At 40.0% G+C, this 13444-nt stretch overlaps 1 protein-coding gene across 3 annotated transcripts in view; it reads right to left on the bottom strand.

Annotated features, from left to right (window-relative positions):
• Positions 1-13444, bottom strand: part of pdzd4 (PDZ domain containing 4) — a 39395-nt gene that overhangs the window by 3713 nt on the left and 22238 nt on the right. Inside the window, exons 2-7 of one of the 3 annotated variants that reach the window (XM_062974062.1) lie at positions 9372-9643; positions 8913-9000; positions 7298-7375; positions 4415-4477; positions 4206-4307; positions 1956-2066 (exon numbers count right to left, since the gene is read on the bottom strand). In XM_062974062.1, coding sequence (XP_062830132.1) covers positions 1956-2066; positions 4206-4307; positions 4415-4477; positions 7298-7375; positions 8913-9000; positions 9372-9643 — 714 coding nt within the window. Of the gene's footprint in view, positions 1-1955; positions 2067-4205; positions 4308-4414; positions 4478-7276; positions 7376-8912; positions 9001-9371; positions 9644-13444 lie in introns of all 3 variants that reach the window. The other 2 variants (XM_062974061.1, XM_062974063.1) reach the window with 2 other exon arrangements.

The raw sequence follows: 13444 nt of genomic DNA, 5'->3' as shown, positions 1-13444 counted from the left end.
GTTTCAGTGTGTCCACTGTACCCCACATACACAAATTCTCTCCAATGGTGGAAAGTTAGTCATGGCTGTTGTAACCCTTTCTGTGTACAGAGAAACTGAATAATTGTTTTACTTGAGAATGCCAGTTCAGTGCAGGTAAGAGCAGACCTTAAACTTACAGGAACTAAGTTTTTTTTTCCTGCTAGTTGAAAATAGTAGCGGGGATATAATCAGCTCCCTGTGATTCCCATAAACTGAATAGATTGAATAGTCTATTAGTGCTAATGTATTCTTTCAAGTTGTTTCCAACCTGTTGGTATCCAACGGCAAATATGTCATAGGTTTTGGCATGGATTGTTTAGAAAAGATTTGCCATTGTCTTCCTGAGAACGAATGGCTTGCCCAAGGTCACCCCGTGGGTTTCATGGCCAAGCAGGCCTTCAGAGTCATAGTCCAACATTCAGACCATTACACCTTGCTGATTATGTCTGGCCAGATATTCTACCAGCCCTAGTATTGGGATAGATGGGAATTTTTTGTACTTTGTTAGATCTCTGGGGTTTAGGAATCTTTGTCAATCTACTGCTAATGATCTGTTAATCTTAGCAAATTCCAGCATACCTTCTGCCTATCCCTTTTCTAGCATGTAAACTAAGACATGCAAGTGAGCAGCTTAGGTTAAGTGCATAACAAGATGAGGGATTTGTCAGGCTCACTTGCTCATAGAAGATTATTACCAAATTCAGAGTGAAATGACCAGCAGCTTACTTTCACCTCAAGTGCAGGCCAAGGATTAGCATCTCACTGTAAACTTTGGAAATGTGAGTCAGAAGCAAATGTTAGTACTGCCTAGAGCACAGTAATCCACATTAAGATGCTAGGATTGTTGGCTCTGTAGACACAGCTATAACTCAGGGCAAAGTACATGCTTTATGTGGAAAATGTCATTGCTCTACTCCTTGGAATATCCAGGTTGGGCTGTGAAACAGTGGTTCTCAACCTGTAGGTCCCCAGATGTTTTTGACCTTCAACTCCCAGAAATCCTAACAGCTGATAAACTAGCTGGGATTTCTGGGAGTGGTAGGCCAAAACACCTGGGGACCCACAGGTTGAGAACCACTGCTTTGAAGAATAGCAGAAAACTGAAACAACAGAAAATTGCTGCTATTTAGTAGAAGTGTCAACTGTATGGGGCACATTTTGATCTTGTGAATCCCATGATAAATCCTGAGAAAGATATGGTTGCCTTAGAGTTGGCATAAATCAAAAACAACTTAATGGAACACAACAACAACCAGTGTCACAAAATGGTGGACAGTGTCAGACACAAATTTTGTAGAAAAGCAAACCAGTCGCCATAGAGTCATGTTGTGTTTCTAGCTTTCACACTGCTGCAACCACATTTGTATAGATAATGAGCACAATGAGGGAGCTTCCCCTGTCCTTTCCATTTGATGTGTGGGCAGATGAAGTTTAAGTGGAGGGCCGACTGTAGTAAAATTCCTCATTTTTGCTGACACTGCAGTTAATGTCACTCAAGCACAGTGGAATGTCTTTATGTGCAGCAAAGGTGGGGATCAAGGGAAGCCCTCACACTGTTTGCAGTGAACATTGTGGAACTCCTCACATTTGGTGGGTTAAGTGTAAGTGGAAAGCAACACTCTTGTTGTAAATAATGGTGAGAAACACCACATTTGGTGAATACCATCTTGGGAGAAAGGTGGGATATAAATAAATAAGTAGCAATTGGGATACAAACTGAAATCCCACATTTGGTAGCAGCAGTGAGATTACTTGAGAGTAACCCTCACATTTGGTGACAGCTAAGAGAAGCTCAGGACATCCAGTTTGTGAGGCTGCTTTGTGCACTTGATAAAGTAGGCTCTCAGGATGCTGTGCTGATGGACAGCTTCACAATATATTAATCCTGCCCTGTATTAATAACACCATTGATTCCCCTCTCCTAAGCCACATACCTGCTGACTTGGTGGCGAAAGAAGCCGTCGAGGTTTTGTTCCAGCTTCATGATCTGAACCAAAGTCATCTAGGAAATCTTCACGATCGCTGTCCTTCCAGCGCTTGGACAACTGCAAGTATGATGATAGTTGGCAAGGGCCAGAAGTGTTACTGCTTAAATGCAAAAGTTCCTTCCTACTTGTTTCAAAATAGCCTCAGTCTCTTATCAGTCCTGAAATGCTCCACATTAGCGTGACCTGATTGGTAGCTGCTTGAATTAATAGCAAAGCTTGAGAAAGATTATTTGTGCCCTATAACTTGTATCCTATAGCCAACATGGCCACTACTAGGAAGACAGCTATGAGGTTATAAAGAAAATGAAAACATCCAAACTCTGAATTTCAAAGTAACCAATACATCTGTAAACTGCACAAATGATGAAAATACAATACACTCAAGTAAAGCACTCTGACCATTAGGATTTCTCCTGTTTCATTCTAGCTGGATAGCCATCAAATTCAGATTCTAGGGAAATTTGTTTTCTTTCTAATACAAAGCATTTACAGTTTTTAATTACAGGTTATCTTGTTGCACGATAACTTTTCATTCATGTTTCTTACCCCTCTGCCTTCCCTGTCAACAAGTGGCATTGATTAAATCAGTAAAATCCTGATTTAATCACATAAGGATTTCATTTATAATGAATAGTGCTGTATTTCTATGCTGGCATACATCTGTAAATCCAAAATAACATTTGCTGAGGGAAGAGGACAAATATGCAGCCAGTAGTGAATATACAGTAATATGAACTAAAACCATTTAAATAAGCATAAAGATATATGTGTTGCATGCATTGATGTCTTTTCTGACTTATGCCAACCCTGAGGTGAATATATCACAGTGTTATCATAAGAGATTTTGTTCAGAAGGGTTTTTTTAAACTTTGAAAATTTTAATGGATTTTAACTATGATTTTTAAATACTGTTTATGTTTAATTCTGTCTTAATGTTTGTATATTTGTATATTTTAAATTGTATGCGTATGCTTTTACGTTAACCTGCTTTGAGACTCATTTGGGAGAAATAAAGGAGGGCATAAATATTATAATAATAATAATAATAATAATAATAATAATAATAATAATAATAATAATAATAATAGCCTTTGTCTGTGAGAGAGTGACTCACCCAGGGTCTCAGCAGAGATTGAACCCAAGTCTCCAGAAGGGGTAGTTCAATACTTACGCTACACTGACTTTATAGTGTATTGCTTACATACGGTTGCTACTCACAAAGCAGTGTCTCTATATTTTTTGTGCTGTCTTTGTGCTGAAAGCACAATTTTTTTAAAAAAAATCAGAACATGGAAGAAAGCTTCACTGTAATTTCTGAATTGTTTAAACAACAGATAATATAGTAAGAGGTGTGTGTGTGTGGGGGGGGAGAGAGAGAAACAGAGACTCTGAAAAGCTCCACAACGCACTCTAAAAACTCTCCCAAGTTGGCGTGCTGTGTGGTTTCCAGGCTGTATGGCCATGTTCTAGCAGCATTTTCTTCTGATGTTTCACCTGCATCTGTGGCTAGCATCTTCTAGAACACGACCATACAGCTCAGAAACCACACAACACCCCAGTGGTTCCGGCCATGAAAGCCTTCAACAATACTATCCAGGTTATTCACTGCCAAGAATGGGGAGGGAGAGATTAAAATGGAGAGAAAGCATTTGTAAATCTGAGAAAGAAAGTCCAGCACTACCTGCTCCAAGGCATTAGGGAAGATGAAGTGGCTGTGCCTCCTGGTACATCCTGCCCTAATAATTCTTTACCTCTCTCTCACCCTCTTTCATACCACCCTCCCAGAATTGTAAGAGGCTTTTTTCCTTTTAATTTTTCTCCTTTTACCTTTTATGAACTGTTTTAAGTCCAAGAAAGGCTTTTTTAAAAAAGGAAGTAAATTGAACTTCTTTTGAATGACAAATGATTTTGAATAACAACTGAGGAACTGCAGTTGGTACTTAAAGCATAATGCTTAATGACATAATGGAGGGTGGAAGGACATCCCAAGATCACAGGTTTTCACCTGAAAACCTCAGCCTGATCTGTTTGTATGGCTTCATATTGCCACTGTACAACAGCAGTTCTGGGTTTCAGGGAGGAATCTTTTCCAGACATACGAGTATATGGGGAGACCAAGGGTTGAGCAATGTTACTACTGCACTTCAGTCCTCCCCATTTTGCTTGACATATATAGTGTACCTAAGTGCCTCTCACCTCAGCCTCAGGTCTAGCCAACAATAGTGATATGTTTGTCCTCTCCTCCTGAGTGAGAATTGCTACAGCTTCCTCTCGATTCTGCACTTCCATGCCATTGATCTAGGAATGGAGGAAATGTAAAAATGTTAAACTCACATAAAATAACTCTTTGCCCCCCCCCCACCCACCCACAGCCTACCTTGTAACCACAGCCACCCATTGTTTACCTGGATGATACGATCTCCTTCCCTGATCCGACCATCCTTGGCAGCAATACTGTTGGGATTAACCTGGTATTTTAAAAAAGTAAAATTATCATCAGAATAGCAGTTTAAGAATCCAGCTTTGGAGTCTCTCTTATGTGAGAATCTCTTAACTTCTGAATGTTGGACAAAAGTGTCAACACATATTACTAGGTGCTCATGTGCCCTACCTATGGAGGACATGGTCTTGTTTCACTGACTATTCAGAGCTTACCTTAAGACCTGTAGAGTATGAGAGCAGGAACTCTGAAGGTTCCCATCTACAATATTGAATGTATCTACACAATAGTTTTGATGTCAGTTTGAAACCACCATAATTGTGGACGCATCAAGTGGAATCCTGGGATTTGGTCATTGGTGATATATATGATAGTTGTACTTTAGCTTTAAAAAGTGAAACTCATTCTTTTTTTACCACCCACCCTACTTTACTTTACTCCCCATCCTCTATATACCTGAAAATATTTTACAGCATCAGTAATGGAAGGATAGTGATGGAGATCCAGAGACACACAGACTTTTGGTGTTTTATGCAGCCTATGTCTATAGTAAACAATGAAGTAAAGCTGGAAAAGAGTGAATTACTACTGTTGCTGTGGGGGAGCAGCAATTATTTTCCCCAGTGTGCCAAGCCCTGACATATTTGTGCCTGCTGATTACCGCGGTTTTTTTCTGCTGGTTCAGTGAATGGCTCCAGAGAGCTTCTTTGGATAAGATTGCTGTGGCAGATCCTACTGTGGTTTTGTGAGCCTGTATGTAAGTTGCCTCAAAAATCCCTTGCAGAGTATGCATTAATAGCAAAACACAGAGAGAAAGATGAGAGTAAATTACCCTACCTCAACGGATAACCCCAGCATATTAAAAAATAACAACACATATAATCATAAATGTTTGGTCATAAAAATGGAAATCATAAGAAAGGTTAAGGCTGGTGAAAAAAAGAAAAATCACACATGGATGTATTTTGGAGGAACCCCTTGAGTAACTCTAGAAGTTTCAAGATGCTTTTGATTATTTATTCAAGATTTAACTAACCTGGTTGCAGCATTTCACTGGTGTATACAGTTAGTTGAATAAAAATTTGGCTGAAACATTTGTTTGTGGTGTAGGGACCTATCCCTATTCTTTCTATGTTATTTCTGCCTCTGTAATTTCTGCTCTGGAGAATATCTATTTTGTTAAATGAGCTATACCTGTATTTAGAATCCCTTGCCTTAAAGTAGTAATCTACCATCTTCTTAAACTAAACAGTATGTGAGGCCCTGGGTAGAGAGTTCAAATGCTTCACTAAAGTGCAAAACTAGAATTGCATAGCATGAAGCCAGGGCAGTTAATCTGGTATCAAAATGTGTAACTCTGTAGTTTAGACACATGCTAAGTAGTAATAATAGCACATACTAGACCTAAAATTATTTTTCTGCATCAGTTCAAGACAAGCTGGGCTCTGTATAGTATGCTAAGGTTTAAGAGAATGAGTGACAGCCCCCTTTGTTATATATGGGCTATTCTGCCTACCAGGGTCACACAGCTTGAGATCTGAAACTATAGGAGAAACTTCCTTTTTGCCTTGTCCCTGCGGTTTTCTCCCTAATCAGCAGCTGACAAATATTCTGAATGTAGCTCTTTCTATCATTTGGTGTCATGGTTTTTGTATCAATTCAGTGAACCTTATTTTAAAAACACGTTGGAACTGAATCAGCAGAAAAGAAGCTCCATCAGTTACGAAAGTGCTCCTTCCCCAAATGCACTAAAATAATCTGAAGAAGCAAGATGATTGGGCAAAATTGTTATCTTCAAGCAGGCACACAACAGGTTTCATAGCCTGCCTCTGTTTTCTGGACTGACGACTTGATGCTTTGTGCATGAATTCCCTGCTTTCTACTTATCTCCTCAATAACTAAATTTCAGAATGCTGAGAGGCCCTGCTCATAAGAGATGCCACTGTAACATTTCAAAGGATATTTGAAGCATGCTTTATTCTCATTTTTGAGAATAAACTGCATGGCTCCTGCAGTTACATTTAAAAGAATATCTATAGAATGTTGGCTTCTAAACTAGAACTGATATTAGCTTTGTGAATGCAAATAATAATGTTCTAATAATGTCAACAACATCCCTGTAGTAGAGATAGGGTAGGATTCTGGGGAGAGGGAAAATGTAATATGCCCTCTCCTCCTCTAACTCATTTACTTCCCTAAACTCCACTAGAAGCTGCTATTTTCTCTGGGGAAAAAAACTTCATTTCTGTCTTGCTCTGTTTCTCTGTTTCTCAGGTTTTACCTCACCAGTTTAAGAAATCACCCAAAAATATTCCCTTCTTCTTATTCATCCTTTAAATTTGAGCGAGCAGTAATAACACTCTAGCCATTCTCTAAAAAAATGGAGAGCTATTTTGTTGGACTACCACTCCCATCTTCAGACTGACCAGAAAATCCCTGGAGTAATGTGCAAACAAATTTGGAACGGACAGATTCTAACTACACCTAAACATTAAGAACGTTCTGATGAAGTGAGCTGTTTGACAGTGGAATATGCTGCCTCTGGAATCTGATGGAGTCTCTTTCTCTGAAGGATTTTTAAGCAGAGGCTGAAATAGCAGGACTGGATGGCCCTGGTGGTCTTTTCTGACATTATGATGTAACTCACCCCCCCCCCCCCCCCAGTTCCAGGGAAAAACAAAGAAAAAGCTAGTTCAGCTTTCTCTGCTACATAAAGCTTGAATCCCAGCATGTAGCTTTCTCTTTCAACCCCACTCTCCCACCTGCCTACCTTGGCCTCCCCAGGCCACACATATCTCACCCCGGCAAGGGCTGCCCCCTCCCCCACCTCTCCAATGTAGATGCCTACATCGTCCTCATCATCGGTTCGGTAACAAACCATCAAGCCCAGCTTGTCCCGGTGACTGGCTTTGTACAATTCCACCTCCTGCGGGAGAGAAAAAAGCATCAGACAAAGGTCACACTTATTATCATCATGATCTGTTGCTGCACTGGAGAAGTTATGCTTTTGAACTACAATTCACAGAATCTGGATTGTTTTTGTCTCAGATGTAGTTTGAAGAGCTTTTAGCATGTTCTTTTAATGTCACCCCCATTGAGAAATTCACAGTTAAAACATCCCCTTGTGATTTGATCTGCTTTGTTTTTATAACTGCACACCTAACAAATGAAGGCAAATAGTCGGGGTAGCCTGGAGAGGTTAGCATCATTTGCCATCTTGCTTTATCTACAAAATAATGTTCAAAACCAAAATTGAGATTGTTGCTTGGAACCAATTTACACTTGTAAAACTGTCATGTGATTACAGCCACATTAACTGATGACTAGTGAGGAAATTATGGCACATAATAGTTTTGTATCTTCTCCTATGCAGTATGATTCATCTATCCACAGAGGATATGTCCCAGGACTTTGTTTGGATATGTGAAACTGGATGATAGCAGAAGTTACTGAAATGAAGGATATCCAGGCCAAGACAGCGATAAAGTTGCACTGGATGACATTAAAATGCCTACTTTTTAAAGACATACTTTGTGGGGCATGGATAAATAAAACAGTGGATTTGGGAGTCATACTGTGTAATGTTTTTCAATGGAATTCAGTAGTCACGAATTGCATATACATGCGAATCACCTTTTTTGCCAATCACATTCAATGAAACTGTGAGGTATCTCAGAATTTACCTTAGTTTTTCTTGTTCTGTAGTTAATAGAGACATTTGAAATGTTGCATTTGGAAAAATGTTTAGCACAGGAATGACCACTGTTGTGTTGAGATACCTTTTTTGATAGGGTGTGTATTTTTATACACACACATTCCACTTGAGACCTCCTTTCATTTTGAAGTGCACCCATTGATGATGACTCTTTGAGCATGGTTTTTTGACCAGTTATGAATCCACTTGGTAATTTCCCCATTTGTTCCACATTTAATCAGTTTGCTAATCAAAATATTTTAGGGGACTTTATCAAATACTTTGCTGAAATCCAGAATTTGGCAAAATTTTGTTCCTTTTTTTAAAATGATGTTTATTATCACTATAACTGCTATTTTTATTTCCAAGGCAAAATTTGTTCTTGATGAACTCATGCTGGCTCCTTGTGGTCACTGCATTGTCATCTAGATACTAACAGATTCCTGTATAATCGCTTCTAATATTTTTCTTATAAAAAGGTCAGACTGAATGGTCTGTGGTTTCTTAGATCTTGTATGTATACGTTTTTGAAAAGAGGGACAACATTTGCCCTTTTCCAGTCTTTTAGAACCTCATATTTTCTACAAGTTTTCGCAAAACACGAGGGCAAGTGGTTCACAGCTTAATATGTTTCAAAAAATACTACATGTTAGTGACCTTTTATGGCAGTCAGTACCCTCAGTCTCCCTAACAGTAGGGCTGGGCCAAGTTCCCTAGGGGCAAGAAATGTAGTAAAAAGAACTTGGTTTCATCTCTACCACATTCTCACCTCATACTCCAGCTCTTCTGCCCGCTCAGTCTCTGGAGCACCTTCCATGAATTCCACAGGGTCATAATATTCATGTCCAATTGTGGGGCTGAGAGCAATAGAAGAGACAAGACAATTAGGTCACACATGTCTTTGTCACCAGTGGGGCCACAAATGCCCCACTAGAACACAAATACACTGAAACACAGAAGGATCAAAACATTTATTTTACACAACCTCATGTACAACTAGTCTGGTCACATCAAGTTTAAGGGACAAATAGAAACAAATACATTTGGACCTCCACTTTTGCAGATTTCATTTTTCACAGATTTATTTAATGTTTTCTGTCTAGGAATCTCTAGGTATTTGAGTCAACCTCTGGTGGTAGGATATTAGGAAAGAACTATACAGATAGAATTAATTAAAGGACACCAAGAGTAACAACCAGGACAAAAAACTGTCCCTAAAAATACTCACAGATCTGATAGTCCATAGGGCTCCAATGTTACAGCCGGAGGGCTTGGTGGCCGCATCCTTCCTATCCCCAGTAGATGCTCAAAGGTGATATCTGTCTGTGTTCCACTGTCCACTAAAGTGGTGGGGTCCCCTTGGGGGGTGGGTCCTTCACCACCCCCACCCCGGCTGCGTGGACTGCGACGTAGCACCTGGATGACCAGAGGTTCCTTGGAGCACCTCAGGGCTTCAAGGGTCTGCTCCTGTGAGAGACGGGACAGCTCTCGACCATTCACCTAAAAGTGACCATGGGTGATAGGTAGAAAGAGAAGGAGATAAGAGGATTTCTGATGAATTCACATTTGTATGCTTCTTTCCACCTAACCCATTGAGAGCAACCAAACCCTCCTCAAATGCCATCTCATCATCTGAAGTGAGACAAGCTACATAACTTCCACCTTAAATCCTCAAATGATGAGGTGACTAATAAAATTTTTCAAGAAAAGATGAGCTTCAAATTATATATTCTCAATGTTTTTGATAATGCTATATAATGCCTCTTAAACTTGGCATATAGTAGCTTTTGTTTGTGAAAGAAAGCTAATAGGGAAGAAAATCCGGTAATCTAAAATGTGCTGGAGGAGAGTTCTATGGATAGATGAACCCAAGAACAAATCAAGCTTGAATTCTACCTAAATTGAGACTGTGTTTCTTTGGTCATACTATGAGAAGACACAGCCAACCAGAAAAATCAATAATGCTTGATAAAATAGAAAGCAATAGGAAAAGAGAAATACTGTGTTACAGATGGATGGACTTAATCAAGGAAGCCACAGTTCTGAGCATGCAAGATCTGAGCAGTGCTGTTGAGGATAGGGTGACTTAGATATCTCTCATTTACATGGTCCCCATAAGTCAAAGATAACTTGATGCCAAGTAATAAGAACAAAGTTAGACCCTTAATCCAACCCTGGGTCGTTCTCTGGTCTCTGAAAAGATGGATGTCCTACATCCTATGTAGTCCTTTGGTGGTTCAATGCAGACCTTGAGACCTACAACCATCACCAAGCTCCCCACTGCCATCAATTACTTTTGAAAATACACTATCTTTTGCACCAAAATACGTTAAAATGCTACCTGCCTCCATAAAACACGCAGGTTCCCACCCCAACCTCAGAGGCCCTAGAGCTTCTGGGAGTGATGTAACACCATTTCTAAACATCTCAAATGTTACTTGCAATGTCACAGTGAGCCTCTCAGTGTTCTGAAGGCAGTCCAAAATGACTAGTGTGGCCCGCTCTGTTCCGGAGCCCACCTATTCTTGCCATAGGGAGATGGAGAAGGTATAGATATACTATTGGAAAATATGAGAGAGAATAGTTGGTCCCTCAAACTGAGTAACGTGTTAGCCAACAGTCCACCAGTCCCCTCTTCCTCTTCCACAAGGTCTAGCAAAGAACAAAACCAAACTTGAGTCTTCTTTGTAAGACATATAATAGTAGCTTTCCTTATGAATATTTGCATAGGTACATCTTGAAGAAAGGTAAGAAAAAAAAAGAGTTCTACTATCAGGAAAGTTAGAACATTTCACCTGGACCCCATGTACACCTACTGTGTAAATATACTTTAGAGGACTCTAAAGCTGCTCTGACGCAGCAGTGGGATCATTCCCAGTTAACCCCAACACATATTAGGTTTTGCCCCTTCTGCAGGTCTTGTTTCCCTGCTTTTGCTTATAGAATGTGCAAAACATCCTGTGATCAAAGAGCAGCCTCACACCCATTTTGTTTGTTCAAGTGCTGCCTTAGAGCCCAATCCAATTGGTTAGCCCCAATTATAGGACACCCCCTTAATCTGCCACTGTGGAAAGAGTGCATCTACACATTGGGGAATCCTATTGATTCAGTGGGTCTTTTCTTTAGGACTGATGTGAAAAGTCCAGACCTATGGAAGCTGGATATGTATGCCTTGAGAAAGAAGCTAATGTTTATTTATTGTGGCTACTCTATGACCACCAGGGAAAGGCATCTGACGCATTTTCTATCTCATGTGCCAAAATAACTTGGCTGGTAAGGGGTGTGTCTCTATGGCAGAAGAGTTACCACATGGTATTTTTTCTCAGGCAGAAAAACATGTTGGTTGGAAACTCATGGCAACCCTTCAAACAACTTCTTAATTGAAGTTAAAAGTATCCAAGTTCTACTCCATCACTTTCCAACAACTCTTTGCTTCCAGCTGGTGATGAGGAGACTTCAGTAGTTTCATTCTGCTGGCTGTACAGCATTTCATCTATGCAGTCTCCATAGTCTCTGTGAACCCAGAATGCATCCGTGATTGCCAGGAAGCCCTCCACGCTCCACTCATTGAAATGGGAAATTATGAACAGTTCAGCTCTTCTCTGCTTCTCAGAAGCCAAACCGATAGCATGTCATGGTGCTTACTGTAAACGCACTGGGACAAAAAGGGAGGATAATAACAGTGTTTAAATTCTTTTAATTACAAAGATAAAGAATGCCTTGTGGCTTAATTGTCCTCAGTCCAATGTCACTTTTCATAATGAGCATTAACTCGAGTTCCTAGTCACATTTTTCAGTCTGGGATTTTTTCTCAAAAAAAATCTTTCACATTTTTGTTTAGATTTGTAAGAAGATAAATGTACCTCCTTTGGAAGACTACATGAAAGTGCCCTTTAGTGTATGACAATATAAAATCAACATAGATAGGTATGGGCTTCAGAAGCAGGAGTCTCGTTAATTGGAAGTTTCCCTGGATGTTTTTTACTTCCGATTTTGAACCATTTGCATCAATTGCTTGGAAGTAACTCGGAACTCTTCGAAAGTATAACTTAGCTAACTGTGGACTCTCAACCAAGCATGCTGGCTGGGAGGCGAAGCCTATCACAGGGCTCCCCTCCCAGCCAATCAGGGCTGACGTTTGAGGGAGGGAGCAGGGTTTTCAGAGCGTTTGGTCGCCATGAGGCTTTAAAAAGACGACTGCATGGCCAGAAAGGCTCATTGCGGCCGGGAAAGGGACTGGGGTGGGTGTCTGTGTGCTCTGGCTGGCTACTTAGCAAGCAGGCTCATTACTGGCTGAGTGCTCTTCTTTGAAGAAGAGGGAAGAAGGAAGGAGGAATATGGGAGAGAGATTTTAGGAGACAGTGTTAGTTTTATACCAATGAATGCATGCAATGCTTTGGATAGAACTTAAATAAAACCTCATCCTCTCTTCCTTTCCCAAAAATCTGTTGTCTAACCAATTCCTATCAATACGGCGCAGATATCTATATCAAGATGCTACAAGAATGGTATATAAAATATTCTGCACAGACCCCAGATCTTTCAATAGAACTTGAAAAATTAAAAAAGAAATGCATTAAATTGGACTTACATGCATCTACATTGGCTGATTACATCAAAAACAAAATAATCCCGAGAGGACTGAGAATGTTCAAACCACCAGGAATGTTCACAGAGGATTCTACCTTTGTCAATCAGTGGAATGCCACCTTGAATAAATGTTCACTAGATCTGATGGTACTCATTATACAGAAAGCAAATTCTCTCATTGAGGAACATAAAAGTAAAATTGATCCACTAGTGGAGAACTTAAAGACCACTCCTGAAAGAACTAACAAACTCACAGAGATAGAACATAGATGTAAGGAACTTTCAGCTCAAATCAGAGAATATAAAATCAAAAAATACAACCGAGACAGAATGGATTATGAGAACAACGGTATATAATGTCAGGGTGGGTTTTAAAAACATCAGCTCTGCAGCACCATGATTTATTGGTGATCCTTTGACTCTCAACATTTCATCCTTGGTCAGACTGCTTGCCCGTCCGGAGAAGCAGTACCGACAAACGATACCTTCATCGCAAATCAGCTGAACGCAGCTTTATTCCATATATATACAAAGGTATTTATAAGATACAAGGTCCATCGCTCTTTGCAGACATGCTTTCTCCTTGCTGTTTAGCGAAGCACACACATACAACTGATAAGAGCACATTCCAAGCAGAATGACGAACATCCTGTCAGACCTATTGGCTGCAGCAGGCTATCACTCAAACTGGCCTGCTGTTAACAGTTAAGT

Source organism: Anolis carolinensis, chromosome 2 (genome assembly GCF_035594765.1).
Source record: "Anolis carolinensis isolate JA03-04 chromosome 2, rAnoCar3.1.pri, whole genome shotgun sequence".
NCBI lineage: Eukaryota > Metazoa > Chordata > Lepidosauria > Squamata > Dactyloidae > Anolis > Anolis carolinensis.
The sequence above is the reverse complement of the archived record's forward strand: the minus strand, read 5'-3'. Positions and strand labels throughout refer to the sequence as shown.